The 23,774-nt window shown below is 43.0% G+C and overlaps 1 protein-coding gene across 2 annotated transcripts in view; it reads left to right on the top strand.

The window, feature by feature from the left end:
* LOC131520660 (alpha-2-macroglobulin-like) overlaps window positions 1-23,318 on the top strand; it is a 39,491-nt gene extending 16,173 nt beyond the window's left edge. Inside the window, exons 19-34 of one of the 2 annotated variants that reach the window (XM_058745066.1) lie at window positions 69-195; window positions 267-388; window positions 486-537; window positions 990-1,073; window positions 1,158-1,334; window positions 1,490-1,565; window positions 1,741-1,897; window positions 2,083-2,157; window positions 2,239-2,401; window positions 2,487-2,680; window positions 2,760-2,972; window positions 3,093-3,211; window positions 3,812-3,893; window positions 3,976-4,059; window positions 22,901-23,006; window positions 23,122-23,318. In XM_058745066.1, coding sequence (XP_058601049.1) covers window positions 69-195; window positions 267-388; window positions 486-537; window positions 990-1,073; window positions 1,158-1,334; window positions 1,490-1,565; window positions 1,741-1,897; window positions 2,083-2,157; window positions 2,239-2,401; window positions 2,487-2,680; window positions 2,760-2,972; window positions 3,093-3,211; window positions 3,812-3,893; window positions 3,976-4,059; window positions 22,901-23,006; window positions 23,122-23,162 — 1,872 coding nt within the window. In that variant the 3' untranslated portion in view covers window positions 23,163-23,318. Of the gene's footprint in view, window positions 1-68; window positions 196-266; window positions 389-485; window positions 538-989; window positions 1,074-1,157; window positions 1,335-1,489; window positions 1,566-1,740; window positions 1,898-2,082; window positions 2,158-2,238; window positions 2,402-2,486; window positions 2,681-2,759; window positions 2,973-3,092; window positions 3,212-3,811; window positions 3,894-3,975; window positions 4,060-9,302; window positions 9,380-22,900; window positions 23,007-23,121 lie in introns of those variants that run through there. The other variant, XM_058745067.1, reaches the window with a different exon arrangement.
* The last annotated feature ends 456 nt before the right edge of the window (window positions 23,319-23,774 follow it).

Here is a 23,774-nt window from a genome sequence, read left to right as displayed (position 1 = left end):
GAGACTTCAGACTCAGTTTTATCCAGTCATATCAAATATGCCACTAATCACGTGTGTTTGACTGACAGGTTAAAGTGACTCCAGCTCCTTCCTCAGACTACACTCTCAAAGCCTCCTCTGATGATCAGTATTCATCCTGTCTGTGTGCTAATGGAAGAAAAACCTTTAAATGGATCCTCACTCCTTCTGTTCTTGGTGAGTTTTCCAGTCTGAATCATTGTTTCTCAGACTCTGTTGTATCTTCATGTACATGTCTTGTGTTGTAGGAGTCTTGAATATTACCGTCAGTGCAGAGGCAGAGGCGTCCCAGACTGTGTGTGACAATGAGATTGTGAGCGTGCCAGAGAGAGGACGCATTGACACAGTCACACGAAGTCTGCTTGTACAGGTCAGCGCACATCAAATGGCTTACAGATGTCATTTATCCATGATCCTATTGCTGTTCATGTCATATGATGTGTTGATGTTATTGTTTTATTCTGCAGGCTGAAGGGACTGAAAAGACAGACACCTACAGCTGGTTATTGTGTCCAAAGGGTTTGTATGCAATTATTTTGGGGCTTAAGAACCGAGAATGCTGGGATTCTTTGGCTTGTGTTTAGTTTTTAGGGGACCAAGAAAGATTTCAACTAACAAAAATATTCTCAAAGAATTTTGTTTAAACAATTTGTGCGTGTATGTTCTGTAAAGCCTAATTAGCCCATTATCTTCTAAACACAATCCTTACCAAAACATGACATTTTAATAGAGAGAGCTGAAATTTGTCAACCTCTCATGACAACTCATTGTTAACTTGTGCCAATTGTGGCTATTTTGTCTTCTTTTTATAAAGTGTTTTAATCACAATAATTTCTGCCTGTGATTTTTTTTCTTTTTATTATTATTATTATTATTATTATTAATGGGGCTTCACAGATGGTATTAGAATGTTAATTTTATAGTGTTTCTCTGGAAGATCACTGATATGTTTCTGTCTCTCTGGTTCATAGGTGACAGTCTCTCAGAGGAAGTGGATCTGACTCTTCCTAAAGATGTGATAGAGGGATCAGCCAGATCTTCTGTTTCAGTCATTGGTAACATTTACATACACAAGCAGAAATGAGGAGTTTGTGTTTGGGTTTCTAAAATGTAGTGTTTTATTTGTGTTTGGTTTGTAGGAGATATATTGGGTCGTGCACTGAACAATCTTCATGAATTATTACGGATGCCGTATGGCTGTGGTGAACAAAACATGGCTGTTCTTTCTCCCAATATTTACATTCTGCAGTATCTGGAAAACACAGAGCAGCTCACCTCAGCCATCCGAGAAAGAGCCACCGGCTTCCTTAAGAGTGGTGAAAGAAATCAATCATATCCAGAAAATACTGAGACTGATAAAAAAATGTTTATTTTTTAACACACCTGAATGTTGTTCAATTAAGCTGAATAGTCAGACACATTGGATCACTCCAAACAAACTGTTAAACTGAACTATTATCACGCTAAACAGGATACCAGAGACAACTGAACTACAAGCATTTTGATGGTGCATACAGCACATTTGGTTATGGTGATGGGAATACATGGTAAATATTTTTTTCACTCTTTTGTTAAGTGAGTTAGTACTGATCTACAATAACATAGTCAAAAAAAAAGAAAAAAAAATAGTCTGTTCAAATCATTTGGTTTGAGAGATTTTGTTTTTGTTTTTTATTGAAACATCTGATGACATTTTTTATAAATATATATTTCAAACACCAGGTTGACTGCCTTTGTCCTGAGGTCTTTTGGCAAAGCACAGAAATACATATTTATTGATCCACAAATTATTCAGAGTGCAAAGGAATGGTTAATAAGCAGACGGGATTCAGATGGCTGTTTTATCCAACAGGGAAGACTGTTCAACAACAGAATGAAGGTCTATCTATTTATCTATCTATCTATCTATCTATCTATATATCATCACCTGTAAAAGTGTAAATGTAACTGTTTTAAAAAATATATTTAGGCTTTAATTTTTACATCAACATTGTCTAGATGAACTTTCCTCTTAATAGTTTTGAGTGTGTTACTTTATTTACCTCTATTTCTCTTCTATTTCAGGGTGGAGTGAATGATAATGTGACCATGACTGCCTACATTACTGCATCACTGCTTGAACTGGAAACTCCAGTCACAGTAAGTTCATCTACAGGAAACACAGGATAAACTCACAGAAAAATGACGCTCACAGCTGCTGTTTCTCTATTTTTGTTTCAGGATCCTGTCGTCACTAAAGGTTTGTCATGCTTGAGGTCCGTCATTGAGGATGTCAAAAACACTTACACCACTGCTCTGCTCGCCTACACTTTCAGTCTGGCTGGAGACACGGACACTCGACAGAAGCTTTTCAAGAAACTGGAGGATGTTGCTATTTCAGAGGGTAAGAGATTTGTTTCTGATGACTTTCTGTTGTCTTTTCATACTCGTTGAGTTACTGGTGTCTCTTTTGTCCATGTGTCCTAAAGGGTCTCGTCTCCACTGGTCTCAGTCTGCATCTGCTGATGACTCTGATTCTCTGGCAGTGGAGATCAGCTCATATGTGCTGCTAGCTGCTCTCACTGCAGAGTCACTCACTACAGCTGATCTGGGCTTTGCTAACAGGATTGTCAGCTGGCTTGTGAAGCAGCAGAATGCGTATGGAGGATTCTCCTCCACACAGGTGACTCAAACTACTCAAATCAAACACATGATTGATGAATAATGGGTAAAAGTCACATTACTGAACATTTATTTCTCAGGACACAGTGGTGGCTCTTCAGGCTCTGTCTTTGTATGCCACCAAAGTGTTCAGCTCTGACGGCTCCAGCACAGTGACTGTACAGTCAGCAGGAGACACTCACCACTTTGATGTCAATCAGGACAACAAGTTACTGTACCAGGAGAAGCAGCTGCAGAACGTTCCAACCAAATACAGCATTGAAGTGAAGGGCTCAACCTGTGTGTCTGTTCAGGTCTGTAGTGCATTCAGCTTCACTCACTTTCTCTTTCCTCTCTTGGCATTTTGCAACTGTTCTGCTATGATATGGTTCCTTTATTTATTTATATATTTTTGTTTGTGTCAACTGTTTAAGGTGGCTCAGTTCTACAACATTCCTACTCCTACTGAATCTAAAACACTGAGCATTGATGCTAAGATTGAGGGAGATTGCAAAACATTGTTGCAAAATTTCATCTTGAACTTCACTGTCAAGTAAGAAAACAAACACACATTATATATGTATATGTATGTATATATATATACATATATATCAACTGAAGCCTGGCCACAGCTAAAGATTTTCCTAGTTTACTACCAGTAGTTCAGTTAAGCTATTAGTCAACTAATCACACATTTATGATATTAATTTAATGTGTGGCAGGATAGAGACTATCTCTTGTCTAATATCTACATCTCCTAGTATTCCAAAGCAAATGACACTTGTTGTGAAAGGTCAGAAGAGCAAATGTTCAAGGCTATAAATCTCTGGAATAACTCAGAAAACACTACTGGAAAATAGTGTGACCAGATTGCAAAAAAAAAAAAGAAAAGCAAATCCCTGCATATGGCATAAATGTATGGCTTGAAGTTTTACTGTACCTCTCTCATTCGGCATGAATCCAATAGTTTCCATGGTTGCGATGTAACATTTAATTGCTAACCTATTATTTATTTTGCAAACAATGCTTTGTACTAAACTTGTGTCATAATATTTACCTAAAAAATAATTACTCATTAATAATCACTAATTTGTAATTTAGTTACTGTATGAGGCATTTGAGAACCATTTCTTTCCATTTGCTTTTTTTCCAGATATGATGGTCTACAGGAAAGCACTAACATGGTCATTGTGGATATCAAACTCTTATCTGGATTCACAGCTGATACGGCAACGGTGCATTTGAGTGTTTCATCACAAACTTGTACAGTTTCTAGAGGTCAGTAATTTGAGAATAACCAGCACTTTTTTCACACAGCTTGGATCTTCTTCTGGAACGTATGCATCACTTGTGGAGCGGGTCGATGCTAAAGATGATCATGTCATTGTGTATTTGAAAGAGGTGAGAGAACGGAAACATTCATATAATTTTATGTCATCACTGATTTTTGAGAAGTGGGACAAAACAGGGTGCAATATTGAAAAAAATAAAACCTTGTACTCAGACAAATGAAACTACATTTTTGTAACTTACATGTACTAAGCTACTGACCTATGCTTTGATTCTCCCAACTTTTCACTTTTTTATCAAAATGTGCTTTTTACCTTGCCATCACTTATTATTCAAACAAGTAATCAAGATGTTTTTAACATTTCAAAACACATTCTAATGTTAAAAGACAGATTACATTTTTACATGTGACCAACGATTCCTCACCAAATATAAAGTATCATTGTAACAAAGTCAATGTGCAGGAAGGAAGAGGACGAGGTCGACTGGGCTGTCACTGGTGGTTTATTTAGCTTTTCTTCTCAACAAAAAGTCACGCTATCAGCGCTCAATATAACACAATGCATACGCAATATAAAGTCCTGCTCTCCTGAGCAATAGTGGGTTCCACACTCGCACAATCCCCAGCCAGCAGCCCGCAGTCAGCAGTAGGTCTCTCTCTTCCTCTCTGACGTTCCCAGGTGTCTTTTATGCGGTCTCCCCATGCCACTTACTGGAACGAGACACAGGTGTTTGTCATTTGCACTTGACCCACTTACTCACCGCTCGTCTCCCAGCTCTCTCTCTCGCTGCAGACCTCACTGAACCACGCCCCCCTCGCCACATACCCCCACCGCCCGACTCAGGCCCGACTTTACCTGGGTAAAAGCCTGCTGACACAGCTCCGTCCACTGGACCGGATCGGGCGCTTCCTTTTTATTGAGATCAGTCAGCGGGCTGGTGAGGTCCGAATAATTAGGCACAAACCTTCTATAGTATCCAGCCAGCCCCAGGAACTGTCTCACCTCCTTTTTGGTCTTAGGTCTCGGACAAGTTGCCACGGCTGCAGTCTTATTAATTTGGGGACGCACTTGTCCGTGACCCAAGTGGAAGCCCAGACCCAAAAGTCTGAACCACCTTTTTCTTGTGTTCAGGTAAGCGATACGGCCGACTTCGTACTACTACGCCTGGCTCGGTCTCAATATGATGCTGAATGAGATTTGTTCGACCAGGTAGGGGAGAGAACACATCAGCAAATTCTACTTGCAACCTGGCCACATCAGTGAGCTGGGAGGGCGAGAGATGATCTCCTCCCAGGGCCAGAGCGAGAGATTGCGTTTTGATGCTCACTTCTGGCCCGAGATCATCTTCTCCACTCACCACCGTCACCAGCATCACTGACTCCGCCTCGCTCCATTTTTTTAGGAGGTTGAGGTGATAGATTTGATGTGCCCCACCCCTATCTGTTCGTACCACCTCATAATCGAGATCTCCAACTTGCCGTGTGACCTCAAACGGTCCTTTCCACTTCGCAAGTAATTTGGAACTCGAAGTTGGGAGCAATACAAGCACTTTATATCCCTGTGAAAATTTCCGCAAATTGGTTCCCCTGTTATATAGCCGGCTTTGTCTGTCCTGGGCCTGTAACAAATTCTCCCTAGATAGCCGCCCCAGAGTGTGGAGTTTTGTTCTCAGGTCCAGTACATACTGAATTTCATTTTTACTTTGAGAAGGTCCGTCCTCCCAAGTTTCTCTTAGGACATCAAGAACCCCTCGGGGCTGACGACCATAAAGAAGCTCAAAGGGGGAAAACCCCGTGGAGGCTTGCGGGACCTCCCGCACAGCGAACAAGAGGGGTTCCAACAACTTATCCCAATTTTTGGCGTCTTCGTGAACGAACTTACGAATCATGGTTTTTAACGTGCGGTTAAATCGTTCCAAGTCAAGTCAAGTCACCTTTATTTATATAGCGCTTTTAACAATACAGATTGTGTCAAAGCACTTAACAGTATCAAATTAGAGGATAGAGTGTAGGTAATGTATAATGATAAGATTAAACACTCAATTTTCAATTTTCAGTTAAAGGCATTTCATTATTGAATTCAGAGATGTCATTGTCTAGCTCAGTTTAGTTTAAATAGTATCTGTGCAATCAAATCGGCGATAATCGCTAGAAATTAAGTGTCCCCAACTGAGCAAGCCAGAGGCGACAGCGGCAAGGAACCAAAACTCCCTCTGTGACAGAATGGAGAAAAAAACCTTGGGAGAAACCAGGCTCAGTCGGGGGGCCAGTTCTCCTCTGACCAGACGAAACCCACAGTTCAAATGTTTCTATTTCTATTTTAATTTTGTTGCAATTTCTAACAGTAGTAGTATTATGTAGTTAGGTATTTTATTATATTTTAGTTATTTTGTTATTTTTTTTTTTAGTTTTATTGTATTCAGTCGAGGTCTTCACTGGGGATATGATTCTGGGGGTCATCTGGGTGTCCTGGTCTCCGCTGACGATCAGGGCTGTAGACATCATCTCTGGGTGCTGATCCACCATCTGACCGGATACGGACTGAGAAACAGAATAGGAAAGGAACAGACAAATATTAGCGTAGATGCCATTCTACTTACGATGTAACGAGTACATTGTGTGTTATGGGGAGTGTTCCCGGTTCCGGTTGATCTAATTAATGCAGCCTAACAATCCTTTAACGGATTTGAATAATAGAAGCGTATTAATGTGTTATGTGTAAGCCAGGCTAAAGAGATGGGTCTTTAATCTAGATTTAAACCGACAGAGTGTGTCTGCCTCCCGAACAGTGTTAGGTAGACTGTTCCAGAGTTTGGGTGCTAAATAGGAAAAGGATCTGCCGCCCGCAGTTGATTTTGATATTCTAGGTATTATCAAACGGCCGGAGTTTTGAGAACGCATTGGACGTGGAGGACTATAATGTGATAAGAGCTCGCTCAAGTACTGAGGAGCTAAACCATTCAGGGCTTTATAAGTAATTAACAAGATTTTAAAATCTATCCGATGTTTGATAGGGAGCCAGTGCAGTGTTGACAGAACCGGGCTAATATGGTCATATTTCCTGGTTCTAGTAAGGACTATAGCTGCTGCATTTTGGACTAACTGTAGTTTGTTGATCAAGCGTGCAGAACAACCACCCAATAAAGCATTACAATAGTCTAACCTTGAGGTCATAAACGCATGAATTAACATTTCTGCATTTGACATTGAGAGCATTGGTTGCAATTTAGATATGCTTTTGAGATGAAAAAATGCAGTTTTACAGATTCTAGAAACATGGCTTTCAAATGAAAGATTGCTATCGAACAGCACACCTAGGTTCCTGACTAATGAAGAAGAATTGACAGAGCAGCCGTCAAGTGTTAGATAATGTTCTAGGTTATTACATGTGGGGTTTTTAGGTCCGATAATTAACACCTCTGTTTTTTCAGAATTTAGCAGTAAAAAATTACTCGTCATCCAGTTTTTTATATCGACTATGCATTCCGTTAGTTTCTCAATTTGGTGTGTTTCACCGGGCCGCGAAGAAATATAGAGCTGAGTATCATCAGCATAACAGTGAAAGCTAACACCATGTCTCCTGATAATATCTCCCAAGGGTAACATATAAAGCGTGAAAAGTAACGGCCCTAGTACTGAGTCTTGAGGTACTCCATACTGCACTTGTGATCGATATGATACCTCTTCATTCACTGCTACGAACTGATGGCGGACAGATAAGTACGATTTGAACCATGCTAAGGCACTTCCACTAATGCCAACAAAGTTTTCTAGTCTATTCAAAAGAATATTGTGGTCGATAGTGTCGAACGCAGCGCTAAGATCCAGTAGAACTAATAAAGAGATACAACCACGATCAGATGATAGAAGCAGGTCATTTGTAACTCTAATGAGAGCAGTCTCAGTACAATGATACGATCTAAATCCTGACTGGAATTCCTCACAGATATCATTTTTCTCTAGGAAGGAATATAATTGTGAGGATACTACCTTTTCTAGTATCTTTGACAGAAAAGGGAGATTTGAGATCGGTCTGTAGTTAACTAGATCTTTGGGGTCAAGTTGTGGTTTTTTAATGAGAGGCTTAATAACAGCCAATTTGAAGGTTTTGGGGACATATCCTAATGACAATGATGAATTAATAATAGCCAAAAGAGGATATATGACTTCTGGAAGCAGCTCTTTTAGTAGTTTAGATGGAATCGGGTCTAACATACATGTTGTTGGTTTAGATGATTTAACAAGTTTATACAATTCTTCCTCTCCTACAGTAGAGAATGAATGGAATTGCTCCTCAGGGGATCTATAGTGCGCTATCTCATGCGATACTGTAGATGACGGCTGCAAGGATACAATTTTATCTCTGATAATATCGATCTTGGAAGTGAAGTAGTTCATAAAGTCATTACTGCTATGCTCTTGGGAAATGCCAACACCTGTTGATGCTTGATTTTTCGTTAATTTAATTACTGTATTGAATAAATACCGAGGGTTATGTTTGTTTTCTTCTAGAAGAGACGAAAAGTAATCAGATCTAGCAGTTTTTAATGCTTTTCTGTAGGATAGGGTACTTTCCAGCCAAGCTAAACGAAATGCCTCTAATTTAGTTTTCCTCCAGCTGCGCTCCATTTTCCGGGCTGCTCTCTTTAGGGCGCGAGTGTGCTCATTATACCACGGTGTTGGACTCTTATCCTTAATCTTCCTTAAGCATAAAGGAGCAACCGCATCTAAAGTGCTAGAAAAGAGACAGTCCATAGTTTCAGTTACATCATCAAGTTGTTCTGAGCTATTGGATATGCTGAGGAACTGAGATAAGTCAGGAAGATTATTTATAAAGCAGTCTTTTGTGGTAGAGGTAATGGTTCTACCATATTTGTAACAAGGAGTTGGCTTTACAGCTTTAGCTATATGGAATATACAGGAGACTAGATAATGATCTGAGATATCATCGCTCTGCTGCAAAATTTCAATGCCACTGACATCAATTCCATGTGACAGTATTAAATCTAGAGTATGATTTCGACAATGAGTAGGTCCTGACACGTGTTGTTTTACACCAATTGAGTTTAGAATGTCTATAAATGCTGATCCCAACGAATCTTTTTCATTATCAACATGGATATTAAAATCACCAACGATTAGGACTTTATCTGCAGTCAGCACTAACTCCGATAGAAGATCAGAAAATTCTTTAATTCTTTACCTCTAATTCTTTAACTCTAAGACTATGTGCCATATTTCTAGAGAGAAGAGCGGCACCACCCCAGGAGGGATGAACACCATCTCTTTTCAACAGGTCAGGTCTGCCCCAAAAATTCTTCCAATTGTCTATAAAGCCTATGTTATTTTGCAGGCACCACTTAGACATCCAGCCATTAAGTGACAACAGTCTGCTATGAATCTCATCACCCCGGTAAGCAGGGAGCGGGCCAGAGCATATTACACTGTCTGACATTTACATTTTTACATTTTACATTTTACATTTATGCATTTAGCAGACGCTTTTATCCAAAGCGACTTACATTGCATTCAAGTTACAGTTTTTACCAGCTCTTGCTTTCCCTGGGAATCGAACCCATGATCCTGGCATTGCTAGCGCCATGCTCTACTATTTGAGCTACAGGAAAGCTGTACCTGCAAGTTCACACACCTCTTTAACATTATTTTTGGTGATCTCCGACTGGCGAAGTCGAACATCATTAGCGCCGACGTGGCGCCGTTATGTTTAGCTTTAGTCAGCACTTTTAAATTTGCCAAGATGTCAGGCGCTCTGGCTCCTGGTAAACAATGGACTATGGTGGCTGGTGTCTCTATTTTCACGTTCCGTACAATAGAATCGCCAATAACTAGAGCACTTTCATCAGGTTTCTCAGTGGGTGCTTCACTGAGTGGGGAGAACCTGTTTGATGTTCTGATCGGAACGGAAGAGTGGTGTTTTGACCCACGACTAGGCCGCCTCACTGTCACCCAGCTTAACGTACGTGACATAAACGCCATGCCTTGATCAGTGAGGATCTCTTTCGGGATCCCCACTCGGGAGATTAAGCGAAACAGCGCGTCCGCAACACTCTTGGCCGAAATGCTGCGGAGCGGCACTGCCTCGGGATATCGGGTTGCATAGTCCACCAGGACTAATGTAAAACGATGTCCTCTCGCTGACCGCTCTAATGGCCCGATGAGGTCCATCCCAATTCTTTCGAAGAGGACCTGCATTAACGGTAGAGGGCGCAAAGGCGCTTTTGGGGAGGCCGGTGGGTTTACCAGCTGACGTTCGTGACAAGACGCGCACCAACTGCGTACGTTCTCGTGAATGCCCGGCCAAAAAAAACAGGCCATGAGACGATTTAGTGTTATCGTTTGGCCTAAATGTCCAGCCATGGGATTACTTTTTGGCACTAACAACTGTGTTGTATCTTCCTTTGTCTGAGCGTCTTGGGTCACTCGATACAACCGATCTTTTACAATTGAAAAATAGGGATAGGAGAGCGGCTGAGCAGGCTGGAGAGGTTGACCGTCGATGTAACGGACCTGTTCAAAAGCATGTTTTAATGACTCATCCTGAGTCTGTTCCAGGGGAAAGTCATTGCGCTCCGAGAGGATCAGCCTCTCGATTCCACTCTGTTCCTCTGGTTCAGGACTCAGTGGTCCCGGTTCAACCTCTCCCACCTGTACAATCGCGCCCCTTCCCTGCTTTCCTTTTCCCCAAGAGACATCCGCACAAAAACATCCCAATAATTCACTAAAAGCAGGCCAATTAGTTCCCAAAATCAGTGGATGTCGGAGGTGTGGGTTAACTGCGACCTCCACTGTAGCATCAGAACGAGTCAGACAAAACTAAGATTCGATCAGAACATCGAAACATGAGGAGCCGAAATTCCAGAAGAGGCCCAAGAAAACAGGACATCATAAATCACATGCCTAAGCGCCATGAGTCTGGAGCAAGCCTTACCAACAAGCCTCTTTCACAGAACAGTTTGCAACATTAAGACAAAAGAACACTTACTGATAAGTTCAACGCAGGAAGGAGATCGTCAAATTTGGGGTAAATAGTCAAGATTAACGGTCAAAGAGATGGCCATCACATGTGTTCCACAAGAGAAATCACGAGCTTTTTTAGATTGACTTTTCCCCCACACATACAAGACAAAGACTGAGACTGAAATTCCTTTGTCCAAAGAACATGTCTTTTGGTCTCCACAGAAATACACAGAGACTTTCTTTTTCATATGCACATAAAATCATCCTAAAAGGACATTTCTAGGCATAACACTATATTATGTATGTAACCCACACATTAGATTATCATGTTTTAAGCACATATTATGTATGTCTTTTTAATAACTATTGAATGACTTTAAGGTTTATTCGTGTTTGGTATGTATGAGCTTGACAATTCTAGCTTGAAATGTTTCTTCCAATTGTTTCTTTGTCAAATGTATCATATTCTGGTTATAGAAATCACTTCCAAAAGTGTACTTTGCCAGAGTGTGTAAAATTCGGACCATGTGACTGATAACATGCTGATTTATGATGGAAGGAACAACCCTAGCTAAGATAATAGCCTATCTAATTGGTCAAGACACCAGATGGGATGTGTCCAAAAGCCGAGTTTAAAACCTCAGGACACCATCAAATCTTCCCTTCTCACCCTTTCTTCCCTTCTCGCCCTTTCTTCCCTTCTCGCCACCGCGTTTTGACGCTGTTTTAGCGCTCTTTGAGCGTGCTCTGGCCTACAGGCTAGATGCTACTTAACACCACGATGAGAAGAAAAACCACCTAGTCTCGTTACTCATTTTATTCTTTTACTTTAGTTTCTTTTCTTTCCGTTGAGTCTCGTGTTCAAAAGTTAAGTTTGCCGCAAAGTCCAGCTCCGACTGGACCTGCTTCAAACTTCAACCAGCAACTGACTCCACGACCATCCTCAGCCAACGCCCAACCATTGACTCCCCAAGACATCACTTCAAAGACTACTGAACTTCCAGCCAATCACCAACTCGGGAAAACCCCTTTCCTGTAACGACGACGACAGAAGGGAATCCCTGTAACACAAGGCAACGCAAGTAAAACAACTCCAGATTCTAACTGAACTGGTGCATTTAATATACATTTTAGCCTCATTGAGAAACTCAACGCGAGGGTTAATTAAGTGATTGATGGTTTGTTCAGGTCTATGCAATAGCACATATTGCTGTAAACTTGGGATATCACATTTTCATTCTCTAAACTCATCCTTTCTCTCTCTCTGCAACGTGTGAATGTGTGAATGCATGTGTTCATGTTAGATTAGTTTGTCTTAGGTTTATATGAATAAACTCGTATTTATATTGAAAAGAGAAGTATCTTGTGTTTTGTGCTTACAAGTTAATGTCTTAATCTGCTGATCTTGTTACTGTGCTTATTAATAGTGTTTTCACTATATTTTGGATTTTAATATCCAGTGCAGAATTAATGTTATACGGCTCGTTCAGTGAATCGCTGCCGACTCAGTGATCAGGCACTGGACCCACTCTGCAGTCTTCCTTGGCAGACGAGTGACAAACTGCTCCAGTACCGCCCGGTCGATGATGTGGTCGATGTCGCTTCCCTCAGCCAGCAGCCATTTGCGGCACGAGTCCCGGAGCTGTTGTGCCATCACAAAGGGCTGACCGCTCTCGCCCAGGACCAGCGAACAGAACCGCTGGCGATGTTGCTCTGGGCTTCGGCTGGAGGATGGCTCTTTTCAGATCATCGAAAGACCAGGAGGTTCGGCACGGGCAGTTGCTGCGCAGCCACCTGCGCTTCCCCAGATAACAGTGGTATCAGACGCACCGGCCACTGCTCACGAGGCCACTCCCCCGCTTCCGCGGTTTTCTCAAAGAGATCTAAGAAAGCTTCGGGGTCATCCTGAGCCCCCATCTTGTTCAGTGGCAGGTGGGGGGGGTTGCCCGTGCGGTTGTTTCTGCCCGTGCGGTTGTTTCTGCCTGAACCTCCTGGTTTATCCAGCTCCGGAACGTCTCGCGGTCCTCCTGCTGCGCCCGGAAAATGGCCTGGAAGCGGTGCTCCTGGTCAGTCCGCATGTCCAGCAGCGCCTGGTGTTGTTCTTGGTGGAGGACCGCAAGAGATGAGATGACGTCCGCAAATGGCGTGCTTGTTGGAGTCTGCATGATGGCAGCGTCCCTCCTGCTTCTTTCCCGGGTTTCGGCACCAGTGTAACAAAGTCAAAGTCAATGTGCAGGAAGGAAGAGGACGAGGTCGACTGGGCTGTCACTGGGGGTTTATTTAGCTTTTCTTCTCAACAAAAAGTCGCTTCAGCTCCGCTACTACTTTGAGCTGAAACTAATAAGAGTCCAAGGATAAGAGTATGCTTATAGAAACAAACCTTCTTATTGAAAGCTTTAACGTAGTAGCTCAGGCTAGAGTGATCTCTCTCTACGTGCGGTGCTGCACGAATGCAGGCACGTTCATTTGAATTGGTGCTTACGCTTTCAACTTTTGTTTGTGTAGCGTTATTAGGTGTGGACTCTGAGGAGTCCTGCACCAGATGTTTTGTCATGCACCATGGTCTTGGGGCTTCATGCTACCAAGCATTGGTCTGCCCAACTAATATAATATTTCTTTCAGCTCTGCTGCTGCATTGAGCTGGAACATTAAGTGGCAAGCTGTTTTAACATTAATGCTATAATGGCTCAAGTTGTAGAGTTGAGCAGATGGGTTTTCCTATCTCTCTCTCTCTGCGCTGCGCTAATGCAGGCACATGCATTTGAATTGGTGCTTACGCTTCCAGCTCTTGTTTCTTGTACTGCTTTTAAGATGCAGACTCTAGGAGTTCTGCAGCAGAGGTTTGTCATGCATTATGGTCTTGGCGCTTCATGCTACCAAGCGTTCCCAGCTGTTAATTTTTCTTTCATCTCCGCTGCTGCTTTGAGCTGGAACAAATAGTGGACTCTATTCTATGAGCTGGTTCTGTGGAGTTTTGCAACACATTGTCGTGCAACATGGTTTTTGGCACTTCAGGCTACCAACACTATTTGCAGGACTAATCATTATTCTTCTCATCCCAACTGAGATGCATTGAACTGAGCTACTGTGTGAACGAGTTCACATGTAAGAGTTCTCTTATGGCAAGCTATTATGCTAACCATGGTCAGCCTACTTCATATGTTTGATGCGGCGCTTTCGCTAGCAAAACTTGCTTCACATGACTGGCTGCGTTATGTGACTGCAGCATACATTTTGTGCACTAGAAATGTTGGGTGCTTCATGCTGCCAAGCAGGGGTTTGCATGACTAATTACTCTGTTCTTTTCAGCTCCACTTTTTCATTGAGCTGGAACTTTGAATGTGGGCAACCTATAAGTGCTTGGAGTAAGCGATTTCAAGATGCTGATGCAGAAGTTCATCCTGTGTTTATCTGAACCGGGGACTGGTTTCTGACCATCGATCTAAGGATGCGTACTTCCGTTTCCAGATTGTCAAGAGACACAGGAAGTTCCTCAGGTTTGCTTTTGGAATAAAGCTTGCCAATACTGTATTCTAGGCATGGGACGATAACCGGTTTCAAGGTATACCGCGGTTTGGAATCCAGGACTCCCTCAGTTGTGAGCAGTGAAGAGCGTAACAAGTCACACGACTCCTCCCCCTCCGGATAGCAGTCAGTAAGAGTATTCTGTGTGTAGGATGATGGCCGAATGAGGTGAATCCCTGGAACTTTTTCCCCCATCGAAAAAGGCGAAGTCAGCCGTATGGGAATTTCTCGGGTAACGTAAACCAATCATGTTCCGTACACAACGATGTTCCGTACAGATGACGTTTTGGCGGCGATCGCTAAATAAATACTTCCAGGTCGTACACAAACGATATATATGTGTCGTCTTCATTTCTCCCTCTTTCACCCTCAATCAAGACAGAGACCCATTCGCCGGTTGTTTCAGTGTTGAAATAAATACTATTTGGCTTGCTACCGAGGCAGATAACATGGCTAATTAGCTAGCTAACGTCAACTAGTTTCCTCCCTCACGTTACTTCACAGAGCGAGGAATAGCAGACTAAAGTACTACGTTTCTGCGATTTAGTACAATAAATTTAGCTGGTATCACGTCTATAATTTTAAGCCTCCTGCCATTGTTTACATCTGTTCAAAATCACGTAATTTAAAAAAGAAACAAACTGCTGGCTCTCAGGTGTCTTTGCCACTGTTTGAGTGTTATGAGACAGGCCGTGTGTGAGACACAATCGTGCACTCTCCTTATGTGTATGTGCACACATCTTTGTACCTCACCGCTCATAACTTGGACTGAAAGATGAATGTGTAGAAAGTGAGCATATCTCCAAAAACCTTGTTGAGCTGCAGGTTTAATGACTGCATTTTTTATTTTTTACAGAAATTGTTTTGATTTATGTTTTTGATTATTGAGCTGTAGGTTTAGGTTAAGTGACTGCATTTTTTTTATTTTATTTTTTTCATTTAGAAGGATTTTTTTTTTTTTTTTTTTTTTACAGAAAATAATTTATTTATGTTCTGATTATTGTTGAGCTGCAGGTTTAGGCTCACTTAAGTGACTGCACAATTTAATTAACAAGAATTCAATTATTTATATTAATTATTTAGCCTGACATGTTTACCGTTCCAAAATGTTCTATGTGTTTCTTAAAAATAAAATGTATTGTGTTCAGTGGAAAAAACTCTGTTGTTTTTTAACCAGACATTTAAAACTAACATATTTTAGAGCTGTAATCGCAATACCGTGATACCGTGAAATCGTGATATTTTTATCTAAGGTTATCATACCGTCAGAATCTCATACCGGCCCATGCCTACTGTATTCTTCCATTTGAAATGGCATCGAACGCAAGGTGAATGGACCTCTGGCCCTGTTGTGTCTCTGGGGGGTCTGAGTTTTGAGTTACCTTGACGATTGGCTGATATTAGCTCAATCACACAAACTGTTTGGAGCAGCCTTTCTAGCACTTAAACAGTTCTTAACCAATTGAGTGGTTGTCACATTAGGTCAAGGACTGACAACACGGATGTGGTCTCATACATGGATTGTCAGAGAGGATTACGCTCTCACCTCCTGTGTAGGTTGGTGAGATGTGCTCTTCTTTGGATGCAGACCAAGTTCCTGCGATCAGAGCAGTTCATGTCCTGGGTCACTTGAACTCAGGAGTGAACTTACTCTTGAAACAGAGTTTGGAGGCCAGAGAATGGAGATTGCTCCCTCAGGTGGTGAGTCTCATATGGCAGAGGTTCGGCCGAGCGGAAGTGGATTTGTTGCTTAGAGCATGTGCGTGTCTCCTCCGTCGCCTCTGGGTGACCCCCTTGGGAGGTTCCCCTTAGACACGACCTGCTGACTCGGGCTCGGGGCATGATTTGGACATTCCCATCCGGATTTTTTGGAACTAATGGGTGTGGCCCCTGAGCGGAGTTGTAATGTGTTCCAGTCTCTCGGCAGAGATTACCGACACTATTCTTAATTCTAGGACTCCCTCCACGAGATGCTGTATGCCCTTAAGTGGAAGCTTTTTGCTTCCTGGTGTAGCAACGCAACCTGGACCCAGTCCATTGCCCTGTAGGGCCCTGCCACATCTGCTGAGCATTACCCATAACAGGTGTTTCAGAGGGGATGTCACCCTTTGGGTTCCCGTTTCATGCAGGGACGAGACGGCTTAGGCCTTTCCGCCTGGCACAGATTACTTTTGGGACTTATTTTTCGTTTGGAAGGCCTGGCAGGCCATACATTGAGCCGTTAAATCTGTCAGATAACTTGAACCTTAAGCAGTTTTTTGGTGATCCTATCCTCTTTTAGAGGACTGAGGATCTGCAGGCTCTGTCAGCTCCTCTTGTATGGACTTTGCCCCGAGGCTGGTTAAAGTCTTACTGCTGCCTAGGCCTAGTTAATACTAAGGCTGCTTCGAATCTGTTTCGCTTTCAGCAAGTGGTTGGAGGCTTTCTCCCCTGCTGATGCGGGGTCAGATTAGGGTGACCACCCATCCCGCATTTTGCGGGACAGTCCCGAAATTGGGAGCTTTGTCCCGCATCCCGCAAGACGTAAGCTGCGTCCTGCATTTCAATTATGTATTCTGTATTTTTTTTTTTTCATCCCAGAAATTGAAATACCAAAATAAGAAATACATTAAAAACTGTGACTGGCATTTAAAAATCCATTTGCGCAGCCATCGTGTTCTAACTGTGAAAATAACCAACCGATGCAGTGGTAGAGAGGGTTTTTTCTGCTGATGACGACTGGGTGGATGTGCGGACCAACGGAAATGGTCGAGCGCACATGGAAAAACACAATATTCTCCTTTAATTAAAAACAACAACAAAACAAAACAAAAAAACACAATTGCAGCTTTCAGACACGACTTTCTTCTCATTTTAATAGTTCTTTTTGAGGTGGTTTCTATGGCGTTATTTTAATGACAAGTGTCCAGAATGCATTATGTAATGCGAGAGTGCAACAAATGTCTCCGCTGCAGAATTCTCTTCACTCTCACACAAAACAGATGTGCTCTACGTGTTTACATTAGGCCTACGCGTGCGCGCTCAAAACTTATATTCTCTCCTGGATATGTTGCCAGAAGCAACCTGGAGTGTGGGCATCCACCGGCAGAAACATAAAATGGCGCATAAGACAACGGACGTAATGTAAATCCGTATTTAAATAGCATAACAGTAGTAAATGTATCTGTCTTTCACGTGTCCCGCATTGTCCCGCAAAATCACATCTACTGTCCCGCAACAGATCTATCGCCAGGTGGTCACCCTAGGTCAGATAGTGACTATATCTCTGGCCTATGAGGCACGTGGTGTACTTCACCTCTAGAGGTGCGTGCTCATTCTACGAGAGCAATGGCTTCTTCTCAGGCTCTCTTTTAAAGGGCCTTCGATAGGAGATGTCTGTGCTGCGGCAGGTTAGTCCTCTCCTAGCACCTTCATCAAGTTCTACTGTCTGGACGTGAGGGCGGCTCCTGGCCCCTGGGGTCTTATCCGCTTGAGCAGACGCTTTCCCTGGTCTCCAGCTATCTAAAGGTACGTAAGGCGTTATGGTATAGCGTTCCCAAAGCGATGACGTCATCGCAGCATTGAAGTGAACCTATGAAAGGGAACATCTTGGTTACGTATGTAACCTTGGTTCCCTGAATAGTCAAGTCAAGTCAAGTTGAGCTTTATTGTCATTCCGCTACATGCGGGGCATACAGTGGAACGAAATGTCGTGCCTCACAGGACCACGGTGCTACATAAATACAGGCATACAACAATGGAGTAAGACAATATAAACCTATACACAACTATCCTACTGATAGATTTTGACTATAAATATACTATCTATAAAAAGTACCTATACAAACTAAAAAATACAAACTATACAAACTATACGAATGCTTCAGATAAATACTGTACATGTGCAAGGAGAAACATTGCGTTCAAGCAGCTGGCTGGGGAACAGTGCAGGATGATTTGTAGTGCATGAGCATGTAAACATACATATATTACTGAGTTCTTTTTTGTGGGATTTGTGTACACACAGCAGTGTGTGTGAAAAGTGACTAGTGCGCATAGAGGAGGAGAGTGTGCTACTACAGGTGGTTTGTACAGGCCCACTCACCTGTGTGTAGCACACTTGAATTGCACGTTACAGGTTACAGGAGGTAGGGGGTTTGTATGGGGGTTCAGAGAGGCGGGGTGATTTGAGTTCAGGGCTCTCACAGCCTAGGGGAAAAAGCTGTTGAGCAGTCTGGCAGAGCGGGCTCTGATGCTCCGGTACCATCTTCCTGATGGTAGGAGCTGGAAGAGACTGTGGGAGGGGTGTGTGGAGTCCTTCACGATACTGTTGGCTTTGCTGGAGCATCGTGTGAGGAAAATATCCAGGATGGAGGGGAGAGGGGCACCGATGATCCTTGCAGCGGTGTTCACTGTCCGCTGGAGGGTCTTGCGGTCTGCTGCAGTACAGTTCCCGTACCAGACAGTGATGCAGCTGGTCAGCACACTCTCAATGGTGCCCCTGTAGAAAGTGGTGAGGATGGGTGGAGGGAGACTTGCTCTTTTCAGCCGGGCGGAGGAAGTGTAGGCGCTGTTGTGCCTTCTTGGAGAGTGACATGGTGTTGGTGGACCAGGTGAGATCCTCTGTGATGTGCACCCCCAGGAATTTAGTGCTGCTGACTCTCTCCACAGTCGAGCTGTCGATGGTCAGTGGGGGGTGATCAACGGAGTTTCTCCTGAAGTCCATCACAACCTCCTTTGTCTTACTCACATTGAGGGACAGGTTGTTAGTGCCACACCATTCAGCCAGCTGTGCCACTTCCTCTCTGTAGTGCATTTCATCGTTGTTGCTGATGAGACCTACCACTGTTGTGTCATCAACGAACTTGATGATGTGGTTGGAGCTGGACTTGGCAGTGCAGTCGTGGGTCAGCAGCGTGAAGAGCAGCGGGCTGAGCACACAGCCTTGTGGGGCACCTGTGTTCAGTGTGGTAGTGCTCGAGGTGTTGTGGCCGACACGGACTGACTGAGGTCTTCCGGTTAGAAAGTCCAGGATCCAATTGCAGAGGGAATTGTTAAGGCCCAGCAGGTTGAGTTTATTTATGAGCTGTTGTGGGATTATTGTGTTGAATGCTGAGCTGAAGTCAATGAACAGCATTCTAACGTAGGAGTCTTTATTTTCTAGGTGGGTAAGAGCCAGGTGGAAAGTGGAGGAAATTGCATCGTCCGTAGAGCGGTTCAGACGGTATGCAAACTGGAGCGGATCGAGTGCGTTGGGGAGGCTGGTTTTGATGTTGTGCATGACTAACCTCTCAAAGCACTTCATTATGATTGGAGTCAGTGCTATGGGACGGTAGTCATTTAGACAGGACACAGGTGATTTCTTTGGTACCGGTATGATTGTTGTGGATTTGAGACATGTGGGGACGACTGCCTGGCTCAGCGAGGTGTTGAAGATATCTGTTAGGACATCTGTCAGCTGTGCAGCACAGTCTTTCAGTACACGGCCAGGTATGTTGTCGGGACCCGCAGCCTTGCGTGGGTTGATCCTAGATAGGGACTTCCTTACGTCGGCTGGAGACAGACAGAGCGCCTGGTCATTGGGAGGTGTGGGCAGTTTTTGTGCAGGTGTGTCATTCTGCATTTCAAACCGTGAGTAAAAGTGGTTGAGTGCATCTGGGAGGGATGTGTCGTCATCACAGGCCTGTGGCGGGGGCTTGTAGTCTGTGATGGTCTGAATAGCTTGCCACAGGCTCCGTGTGTCACTGCTGTCTGTGAAGTGATTGTTGATTTTTTGAGCATATGACCATTTTGCATTTTTGATGCAGCGGGACAGATTGGCTCTTGCTGTTTTGAGGGCTGCTTTATCTCCTGATCTGAATGCTTCATCTCTGGACTTTAGCAGCCCACGAACCTCTGCTGTCATCCATGGCTTCTGGTTGGTGCGTGTGGTGATGGTCTTGGTGACTGTCACATCATCAGTGCACTTTTGGATGTAAGCAGTCACAGTTTCAGTGTACTCCTGCAGGTCTGTGTGGTTGTTGTAGGTGGTCGCCTCTTTGAACATGTTCCAGTCTGTGTCCTGGAAGCAGTCCTGCAGTGCTGAGGTGGCATTGTTTGGCCATACCTTGATCTGTTTGTGAACCGGTTTGGCCAGTTTCAGAAGTGGTCTGTATGCTGGGATTAGCATAACAGAGATGTGGTCCGAGTACCCGAGGTGGGGGCGGGGTTCAGCTTTGTATGCGCTCTTAACTGTTGTGTAAACAAAGTCGAGTGTGTTATTTCCCCTTGTTGCAAAGTTCACATGTTGGTAGAACTTTGGCAAAACTGTCTTTAAGTTTGCGTGGTTGAAGTCACCGGCTATGATGAAAAAGCCGTCGGGGTTATTTGTTTGTTGTTCGCTGATGGCGCTGTACAGCTCGCGAAGCGCGTCCTTTGCGTTTGCGCACGGTGGGATGTATACCGCAACAATAACAATGGCCGTGAACTCCCACGGCAGATAGAACGGTCGACACTTCACAAACATAAACTCCACCAGCGATGAACAGTGTTTTGTCACTACCCCAGCATTGTTACACCATTCTTTGTTGACATACACACAAGCCACCACCGCGAGTCTTACCAGACAGTGATGAATCTCTGTCCGCGGTAGCAAGTTAGTCCGATGCAGCTGAATGGCGGAGTCCGGGATGTTGTCGTTCAGCCATGTTTCAGTGAAAACAAACACACAACAATCCCTTGTCTCATGCTGTGTAGATCGACTGAGTTGAATTAAGTCCAGTTTGTTTTCCAGAGAGCGAACGTTTGAGAGCATGAGTGTTGGAAGAGCCGGTCTTGTGGGGTTTTCCTCAGCCTAGCTCGTATACCTCCGCTTACCGCACTTCCGTCCTCTCTCACACCGCTTGCACGCCGCCTTGTGCGGGTAGCGACAGTAGGCGAGGCCGCGGTCTCGAGGTCCGGCTTCAGCAGTAAACAGAGGCCTCGTAGCTTCTCAGTAGCTGCCGGCGAGAGTTGGTCTTTTTATGCGTTGCCGATATCCAAAAGTCTTTGGCGAACATATATGAGTTTAGGAGTGATTTCCTTATGAACTAGCGGTAAATTTACACTATTTGGAGACGAACAGACAACATTAAAAGACAAAAAAGCACCGTCTTTGGGACCTGGAGCAGCCGCTGCGTCTGATCGCACCGCCATCTTATAGGGAATGAGATGCTGCGATGCGGGCCGTTCTGGGCCGTTCTGTACTTTTGATAGTGCTTCCTTCGTCATGTAGAAAATCTGATGAAATAGCCCGCGGCACACATATATGAGCATACGTGACGTATGCTTGGGGCGGTACCAAGCGCTATTGGTCAATGAATTGGCGTGATGGTATAAGGGCTTCAGACATTCGTCACACCGGAGGTGTTCCCAAAGCAATGACGTCATCGCAGCATCTCGTTCCCTATTCAGGGAACCAAGGTTACATACGTAACCAAGATGTTTTCATTTAAACTGGAAACTGCAGCGATTCGTATGTATAGGTTTTTTTTTTTTTCAGTTTTGCAGAAATGTATTTAGAGGCATGTATTTCCAATGAGCGGAATCTGCTTCAGGAGAATAAAATGTTCTAAACATTTCAAATAATTATCCTCAGAAATTGGAAGATGGCATTGGCATTGACATATCATGGTTGTGACCTAATGTTGTTTTAACATTTGGATTTAAAATATTCTAAAACTGTAAAACTTACCAGAGCCTGTCTGACATTGATGTACTCTGCAGAGGTGGAATGTGGCAAGGGGGTCCATTAGAGTGACAGCTATCCGTATATTCCCTGTTTTTTTGTTTGTTTGTTATTTTAAACATGTTAATGAATGCCTGACAGTGTTGACAAAAAGTAGGGACACAACTTTAAAACCTAAAACACACATCATTGAAAAACAACCTTGCTTTCATATGAGATACTATTAAGTGTTGGTTTTGATAAAAGAAGCTCTCTTTCATCATTAAAAAAAAAAAAAAAAAATTCAATTTTATTGCATGTTAATTATTGAACCCTTCTCTGTGGACACACTGTTTTAGATGTAGTGAGAAGACAAAAAGTGTCATATCCCCATTGAAGGGGATAATTGTGTTAATCACATTCTATTGTTAATCCCTCATAACATTTACAATTGAAAATATTTTCATTTTTTAAACCTAATAGCAGTAACAATTGCTGAACATGTTTTGTCCCATGTTTCAAGAATCAGTGTCATACACTCTCAGAAATAAAGGTACAAAAGCTGTCACTGGGGCGGTACCTATTAGGTTCAAATATGTACACTTTAAGTACTAATATGTACCTTTAAGGTAACAAAATGGACCCTTTAGGTACAAACTTGTACCTTTTGAAAAGGTACCGCCCCAGTGACAGCTTTTGTACCTTTATTTCTGAGAGTGTATAAGCTGATTCATAAACATTTTATTGTTAATGTCCATGACTTATGAGTTTATTTCCTCCTGCAGATCCCCAAAAATACTCCAATGAATTATCAGATACTAATGAAACAGGTTCTTCCAGTAAAGAATCTCAAGCCAGCTGTTGTCAAAGTGTATGATTACTACCAAACAAGTACGATTTTATATGTCAGTACTGAAAGTTTTTATGATGTGAGATATTGATTATTTATTCAGATTGATTCCATGTACATTTTTCCATTGTTGTATGAATGTTAACATTTCTTCAGGTGATCAATCAGAGACTGAATACTCCTTCCACTGTCAGTGAAGCTGCAGAACTGATGTACATCACCTCGTAGTTCATCTTGGATGAAGATGTTTGAATTTTATAATTTTTCTCTTTTATAATGGTCAGACTTATTTCCAATTCATCAGCTTAAATTTGAATAAACCCCCAAATTGTTTTGGCCATGTCTCAACAACCTGAGCATATGATTAATAAATTTGTTGAAAACAAGTTATGGTGATCTGGTTTTAATTTTTCTGTGTGTAGAAGCTACATGCTACAATAATATTTCAGAATCAGACAAGAGGTTTTTCAGGATGATACTGTCACAAGCTCACCAGTTTATGTCTTCCTGCCCATCACAAGACCAGTCACCTCTGCGCATTACATTTCCCAGAATCCTCCCTGGCTCACTGTTCCCAATCACCGCACCTGTCTGCCATCAGCGTCATCAGTGGGTCTTTATAACCCAGCACTTGGCACTAGTGATGGAAAAATTATGCTTTGCGAAGCACCGAGGCTTCCCCTCAACTGTATCGTAAAAAGGTTAATTACTCAAAGCTTTTCAAGATGATGCACACTAACGACATCTTGTGGTCAAAAGGTGGAAATAGCTGCCTTTGCATCCCAGAAGACCCAGACATTTTTGGATTG

This window comes from Onychostoma macrolepis, chromosome 15, assembly GCF_012432095.1.
Source record: "Onychostoma macrolepis isolate SWU-2019 chromosome 15, ASM1243209v1, whole genome shotgun sequence".
In the NCBI taxonomy this organism is placed as follows: domain Eukaryota; kingdom Metazoa; phylum Chordata; class Actinopteri; order Cypriniformes; family Cyprinidae; genus Onychostoma; species Onychostoma macrolepis.
Note: the sequence above shows the minus strand (reverse complement) of the source record. Positions and strands in the feature narration are given on the sequence as shown.